This window comes from Hippopotamus amphibius, chromosome 9 (genome assembly GCF_030028045.1).
Source record: "Hippopotamus amphibius kiboko isolate mHipAmp2 chromosome 9, mHipAmp2.hap2, whole genome shotgun sequence".
NCBI classification, from domain to species: domain Eukaryota; kingdom Metazoa; phylum Chordata; class Mammalia; order Artiodactyla; family Hippopotamidae; genus Hippopotamus; species Hippopotamus amphibius.
The window spans coordinates 27,831,988-27,840,081 of record NC_080194.1 but is presented as its reverse complement, the minus strand read 5'-3'; the positions used below and the strand labels follow the sequence as shown (position 1 = coordinate 27,840,081).

The window sequence follows — 8,094 nt, the reverse complement described above, 5'->3', positions numbered from 1 at the left end:
TGCTGTATAACAAAGGGAGATCAACTTGATGAAGGTTGATGCCTTAGAGGGCGGGGACGGGGAGGGTGGGGGGGAGTCGTGGGAGGGAGGGAATATGGGGATATGTGTATAAATACAGCTGATTGACTTTGGTATACCTCAAAAACTGGTACAAGAGTGTAAAGCAATTATATTCCAATAAAGAGCTATAATTAATTAATTAATTAATTAAAAAATAAAAAAAATAAAAATGTGGTTCTCAGACCACCAGCAGCATCCAGAAACTTGCTACAAAATCTGACAGATCACGGTTCTGCTGATTAAGAAACTCGGGTAGGGCCCAACAGTACAAGCTTTCACAAAAAATCTTCCATGTGATTTCAATGCACACTAAAGCTTGAGAGCCATTGGTACAAATTAATAAGATTTTATCTCTTTCTCTCTGGACTTCAATATAAAGTCATTAGTATACATAGCCATTAGTATACTTAGTGTTTTGCACACCTCAACTTTTACCACAAGACAACTCAAAGATTTGGTTTCAAAACTGAAGGTAACTTCACATCTACTAGGATAGTTATAATAAAAAAACAACACAAAACAGATAATAACAAGTATTGGCCAGGCTGTGGAGAAATCGGACCCTTCAAACACTGCTGGTGAGAATGTAAAATGGCGCAGTCACTTTGGAAAACAATCTGACAGCTCTTCAAAAAAATAACCACTGAGTAACCTCATGATCCAGCAATTCCACTCCTAGACATATACCCTAAATGCTGTACATAAATGTTTATAACAGCATTATTCGTAATAGCCAAATAGTAGAAACAACCCAAATGCACATGAAGGTACATCTACACAATGGAATCTTATTCAGCTACGAAAAGGAATAAAGTACTGATAAGATGCCACACTGTGAATGAACCTTGAAAACATTATGCTAAATCAAACTTAATCCCAAGAGACCACATAGTGTATGATTTCATTTATATGAAATGGCTAGAAAAGGCAAATCTATAGATTCAAAAAGTAGATTAGCGGTTGCCTAGGGCTGGGCAAAGTGGGAGGAAAAACTGCTGATAGATACATGGTTTCTTTTGGGGATGATAAAATTGATTGTGGTGATAATTGCACAACTCTGTGACTATATTAAAAAATATTTAATTGTGCACTTTAAATAGGTGAATTACGTGGTATGTGAATAATATCCCAATAAACCTGTTATTTAAAAAGCCAAAAGGCATATGCCAAAATATTATTTGATGGAAAATATTTGTAATATAAAAATGGATGCAATAACAAAAATCTGTACCTAAATTCTAAATTATATTATCCTGAAGGTGAGGGAGGGAAGAACACAGCAAAGAGAAAGGTGTTAAATTCTTTACACATCTGACAGTTGAGTCAGGAGACACTAAGATATCATTTTAATCTTGATTAGCGTAAAAAGTAAAATATAACCATTAATAATATTGAAAACAAAACAATATTGAAAACAAAAATCCTCCAAATCAACAGGAAAAAGAAACTAGAAGGGATTACATTTAGATGTTACCTCACAACTATGGCACTACGAGTGATATTTATTTGGTCTTTATTTTCCACATTTTCTACAAAGGGTTGTTTTATCTTTGGGTAAGTCTGCTTACCTTTGTGACTCTGACTTTTTTGAAATCTAATTTTATTTACTTATGTATTCACTTTTGGTTAATATTTAATATGTTAATAGATTCAGATAATTTAAAATTCAAAAGATAGAAAAACTATGGTGCAAGTCTCGCTGCTACCAGTACACTCAGCCCCCCAGCCACCACCACAAGCATGAAGTCTACAAATATTACCAGTTACTTCTTAGGTATCTTTGTGGAAATATTTGATGCATATATAGTAATTCTTTTCTGTCTTTTTAATGCAAATACTGTGTAACATATACACTCTCCTGCACCTTCCTTTTTTTATTCAACAATGTATCTTAGAGACTGTCCCATATCAGTACCTGAAGAGCTTCCTCTTCTTTTTAATGGCTACGTGGTGGTCCACTGTATGGATCATCACAATTTATTTAGCCTTATATTCACATACTACTTTTATAATCGGCAAGAAGAGCAAACTGATTTTGAAGAAAAAACTATCTTTTAATCCCATGCTCTTCTTTCTCATTCTACTCAAATATTCTTTTTTTTTCCCCTTTTTCCAAGTATCTCTCTTCTACATGTTCATGCAATCACTCTCCTAGTTTGCCCATCACTTCTAGATGGGTGATTTCCACATTTATGGCTCTCTCCTAACTTTGAAGCCCATATTTCTGTCTACTAGACAACTCCACTTGGTATCCCACTAATACTTTAACGTGCCTAAAATTAAAAACTCGTTACTTTACCATATAAACCTGCCCCTCTCTGACCACATCCATTCAATATATTAACACAACAAAAATTTATTGAGTCTGGTTTATATACAAGACATGGTGCTAAGCTTAGATCCTATCCAAAAGAATCTTGCAATCTAGAATAGCCAGCAAGACATGTATCTTTGTTCACACCTCTATGATAGCACATATATTTTTGTTGTAAGTAGTAATGACAGACTAACCAAGATAAATAAAAGGTAGTAGTAGAAAATAATATTGGAATGGATGATTGAGGTCAGAATATAGACCCTTAATTACAGACTTAATTACATCAACTTAAATCTGTATAAAGTGGGAAGCTCCAGAAGTTTTTGAGCAGGAGAGTCTCTATATTACATTTTCAGATGATAGACCTGACCATGATGTGTAAAATGGACTTAACAGCAGAACTATTTGAGGATGAGAAAAAGTTACTATAAATCTATTAAACAGATTATTTGAACCTGAACAGACATAGTGGAAGACTGAAACTCAAGGCTTGGATCGGGCTGGCTTTGATCAGCCTAGAGAGTTTTGTCTCGGAATATACTTTTGTGCTCATCAGGTTTCAGTCACACAGGACACTAACCATTCCCAAATACAAGCCCCACCCTGCCTACACTGTTTTCCAAGGCCTGCTCAAAAACTGTTGGGGAAGAATTTTCCCTTTTCCCTCAGCTAAATTGAACTGCTCCCAGAGCATTTTATCTGTAACTTACTGGTGTCACTTAATCATTCTTCCCCCACCAAGCTGTAAATTCCTTGAGGTAAAAGATTACTCATTATTTATTCTGGTTTTCCAGAAGTTTAGCACACTGCCTGACACATGGGTTTTTGAAGTTAGACAGACTTAAGGACTCAATCCCAGCTTAGCCACTCACTCAACAGCTATATGATTATGGGCAAGTATTTAACCTTTCTTAAGCTTCATTATGTATAAAATAAAAATTCTTGCAAACTGTCGTGAAGCTTTGAGATCAATTATTTAAAAAACACCTACAAAGTATATAGTGCGTAGTGGATATTCAATAAACAATAGTTATAATAATGGCTCCAGGAATTTTTTTTAGTCTCAGGTAAAACAGCAGATTTTTTTGTATAGAGCCTTTATTTCCTCTTCAGGTTTGTTAACTATGCTCAGTTATAACTCCCCTTAGTTGAAGGTTATCAATGTATGCACTCAACAAACATTTATGAATGCCTACTACATGCTAAGCATTAAGTATGTAAAACTGAGGGAGGCATGGTCTTTACACTCAGGAAAATTATTATTATTATTTTTAAATGTTTATTTATTTGGCTGCACTAGGTCTTAGTTGTGGCATGCAGGATCTAGTTCCCTGACCAGGGATTGAACTCAGGCCCCTTGCACTGGGAGCACAGAGTCTTAACTGCTGGACCACCAAGGAAGTCCCAGAAAAATTATTTTAAAATCCTATTAGTGGGCTTCCTAGGTGGCGCAGTGGTTAAGAATCCGCCTGCCAATGCAGAGGTCATGGGTTCGATCCCAGCTCCAGGAAGATCCCACATGCCACGGAGCAACTAAGCCCGTGTGCCAAAAAATAAAAAAAAAATAAAAATAAAAAAAAATAAAATAAAATCCTATTAGTAATAGGATCTCCTCTCCTTGTCCTTACTACACAAGAAAGAAGGACATGGTAGAGTTTCTGGGCCTCACATGAGATACCATTCTGTTACACTGTATAATTTCATATTTCCTATATTAATTCAAAAGAAATTAACTACCCTCAGGCAGGCATTGTGCTACAAGATACAGAAACAAAAAAACAAAGATGGATCTGCTCCAATTCTGAAAAAGGTATTTCAGAATTTAAAATTTTTAAATTTAAAAACAATTAAATTTTAAATTTTAAAAACGAGGAAGAAGAATATGACTTTTTCTGCCACATATGCATTTCTATTACACTGCATAATTCCATCCTTACCTATGGCCTTTTGTATATGAAACAGTAAAATCTGATAAAATGATCCAGTCTTTATTATCTCCTATGTTACTTCTTGGATTGTAATCTTGTTTTGTGATAACTTGAAGATTTAGCCATCCAGGTACCAACAATTCTGGTGAAGAAATAAAAGACAGGTCACTAGCTCATTAAACTTTTCTGGACTTTCATCAATTAGTAAAGTTAGAACTATTTACTAACTACTAAACTTATTGATAGTCCTTTCTTATTTCAGAATTCTTTTAGCAGTCTAAATTACCTATTCAACCATCCTCTTTGTTTACTGACAACAAAACTAAGTGTTCTAAATTATACATATTATAGTCTGTCAAATGCTTTGAGTATGAACTGTAGTGCATCCTAGAAAATTCTGTAACTTCACTGTATTTCATTGTAGTTATATTTAGAGAAACTTTGTAGAATCATAGTTAGGCAAAATATTATAAATCATTTAATTAGTACTAAAGAGCAAGCAATCACTTTCCAAAAATACCTTTTCTCCTCATAGGTTTACTCTTCTCTTTGATTTACAGTTTAATCTTACCACAGAACTAACTGATAAAGGTACCCTTGCTTCGTTATAAAATATGACCCTATCTTAGATTTTAAAAAATATTATCCTAATTACAATTGTTATTCCTTTGCTTCCAAAATAAAGGAGCAAAATTTGAATACATGACTGACTAAATTAAAGAACTGTCTTCCACTAGTCACAGTTCTAAAAAAGGTTCAGTGATCATCTGAAATTTAGGAAAGTAATACTATTTCTGCACAGGCAGTCAAACTAGAGTAATTGCTGAGATCAGAAGCTATTAGTTAAGCATTTTCACAGGCTGCTCTCAGTACCAAAATGCTCTCTACATCTATGTTGTCTGTATAGACAGTACTTACTTTTCTTTTAAAACAAAATTAAAATTCTGAACAAGGTCAGAAAGCTTCAGAATAAGTAAGGAAAAAGGAGGTTCAGGTTCAGTCAGGTTGAGGCCTGGTTAAAAAATTCAGATGCCTTGATACCGCATGAATTAAACTCCAGTATCTGAATAATACCTTTAGATTTAGTGCTTTCTTTCTGACTAGACTAGTGGTTGGCAGGGAAAGGGGAAAAGGGGGAATGGCTGCTTAATGGGTACTGACAATTCCTTTTGGGGTGATGAAAATGTCTTGGAACAAGGTAGAGGTGATGATTACACAGCATCCTTTGTGTACTAAATGCGACTTAACTGTACACTTTTAATGGTTAATTTTATATTATGTGAATTTCACCTAAACTTTTTTTAAAGTAAATATTTCTTAAAAGGAAAAGAAAAAGATACAGGGCTTTTTCGCAGAGATGGACTTCACGTTGCGAAGGCCCCCAAAGTACAAAGCCTATATACCAGCAGCCAGGTTGAAGAGGGTCACTCCCACTTCACATAAAGCCGCGTGGAAAGCTTACAGAATTCCCTCAGGTGGACCCTAGTTTCAATAATGGCCTATTAACTGGCATTTAACACCAATACTGAACTGATTTCAATGAGGATGAGAAAGCGGGAAAATGTTTGTTGGGAGTTTTCTAAAAGCTGTCTCACGGATTTAGAAATCACCTACGAGCAATAGAGTACACCACCGGGGAAACAGTAGGAGCCATGTTTTTTTCTGAAAGGTTTTTGTCTCGGAGTGAGGGTACTCGTGAGGGTACTCGTGAGGACTCAGTAAGCCTCAAACATTACACTTAAACCTAGGTGCTTAACTATAACGAAGGCATTTGTCAATGGGGTAGCGTCTCACAGTGAAATACGAAAACCCAGGCTAAGGCTCTTTCCGTAGCGACGAAACTAGGGCCGAACGCTCACCGCCATACCCATCCGCGGGAAAGCTCCCTCCAACAGCCGAGGAAGGTGGAGCCTCGGAGGGCACTCCCGCCGCACAGCGCGAGCTGCGCCGCTGGGCTTCTTGGGAATTGTAGTTTTAGTCACCCCTCTATCTCCTTTGTTCAGGCGGTATGTGGTGAGCCAGAAAACTACAACTCCCAGAGCGCTTCGGGGTGGCGAGCGCCCGCGGCTGTGACGACTGTGGCGGAGAAGGCCCGGAGGGGCTCTGCCTTGTGTAGTGGCGCTGCTTGGGCCGGTGGCAGACAGCAGACTGCTGGCGCCGCGGCTGAGGAGAACGGCGAGTGGGTTCGGCATTTACCATTGGGGTCTCCGCAACGATGTGTGCTGCCAGAGAGTCCCATCCGCACGGGGTGAAGCGTTCAGCCTCCCCAGCCGACGATGTAAATAACAATGGCGGAGTGGTGGAGGGTTGAGGCCTACTAAAGGTTGGGGTAGGCCGGGAAGGGTGGATGAAAGCGAAGGAAGCGCCTAGGGTGACCTGAAGTGGGAGGGCCGAGGAGGAGGACCGAGAAGAATGGGAAATGTCCCCTTTTCTTAATTTGGGTTGGAATGTAAGAGGTCCACACGCTAAGAACCGGAGGCCTGCGTAGGAAGGGGAGTAGAGGAAGGAAATCCTGAATGGTCCGAGAAGTGAAAGAGCTTAGTCAAGGGACCACGTTTGCCTATTTTGGAGCTGATGAAGCTTTTTTATGGGGCCTCTCTATTTAGAATAGAAACGGCAAGATCCTCCTTGTTTTAGGCTTAAAATGCTCCTGTGATAAAGTCAAGGTGTTCGTGCAAATTTGCAGAGGTTTTTCTGGCCGGGATTATTTTTGCAATGTACTGTTAAGAGTTAACTATTAAGAGTAAACCAAGAAAATATTGAACGGAAAAATTGTACAAGGGAAATAATTTGGTACTGGCGCACCGTGCTGAGGCCCAAGACGTTGAGAGGTAGGAGCCCGTTTTGATGTCAGGTACCTCTCTTCCCTACCCCCACAGTTGTCAGTTTAGGTAGCAAGCCATTCATTCCTTTAAGTAAATCATTAAATATTTATTGCTGTGCCAGGTGTCGGGAATAAAAAGATGAATAACTGTGGTGTTTATCCTAGACCTCTTGTGTATTTGTACTAGCTCCTAGCGCGGTGTCATGGACACTGCAGTAACCAGTAAACGTAAAACTAGATCCTTCATACAATGGATAAATGCCACGGAAATGTTGATGGGGAAAATGGGGGGCGGGAGGAGGATGAAGAGGCCATAGTTAAGGATGATGAGGGGAGGACGTCTGGTTTTCTTTCGGTTATTTAAAGTGCTATCAATTTCTGAATGTGTAGAGTTCTTTATTTTTTATGGTGCAGTTCAGTGCTTTTCGTTTACTTTGCGAACCATAGAAGGCTCAGTGAACACTGTTAGTGCATCATTTGTAGCAAATGACATGACGTTAAAATCCATCCCTCTTTGGGTAAGTGGTGGAGTTAGATCCAGAATAGTAAGGCTCTTTACAGAAATTGATTTTAGCTCTGCAGAAAGATTAGTAGTCAGGAAAGATTTGGGGATGAATATATTTATATAGTGAGATTTATTCATGCCTGCCCTTCCTCCCTACAACTGGCTTTGAGATCTTTTCTTGTTGATGTGGTAAGCCAGTACTTATCAGGAATTTATCTAGGCTTTTGGGTAACCTGGGTGCCATTTAAAAAACTACGTTGTTTTCCTCCTGGTATTTAACTGTGACTTGATTGCTAGAATGTCAGGCACCTGTTTTGCTAGAATCAAAGAAGTAATCTTTTAACAGAAAACTCTTGGTAATATTAGGTAATTTAACAAAGTTAAAGGGATTAAGTAATTAAATCTCTACAGCTTTTGATGGATCAGTTTAAACTAGGTGACCCTTAAGACCTTTTCCAAT

The 8,094-nt window shown here is 38.0% G+C and overlaps 1 protein-coding gene across 1 annotated transcript in view; it reads left to right on the top strand.

Annotated features, from left to right (window-relative positions):
• The first annotated feature begins 6,372 nt into the window (after window positions 1-6,372).
• Window positions 6,373-8,094, top strand: part of C9H11orf58 (chromosome 9 C11orf58 homolog) — a 36,590-nt gene continuing 34,868 nt past the window's right edge. Inside the window, exon 1 of the mRNA XM_057750198.1 lies at window positions 6,373-6,583. Within this exon, the coding sequence (XP_057606181.1) occupies window positions 6,521-6,583 (63 nt within the window). The 5' untranslated portion in view covers window positions 6,373-6,520. The remainder of the gene's footprint in view (window positions 6,584-8,094) is intronic.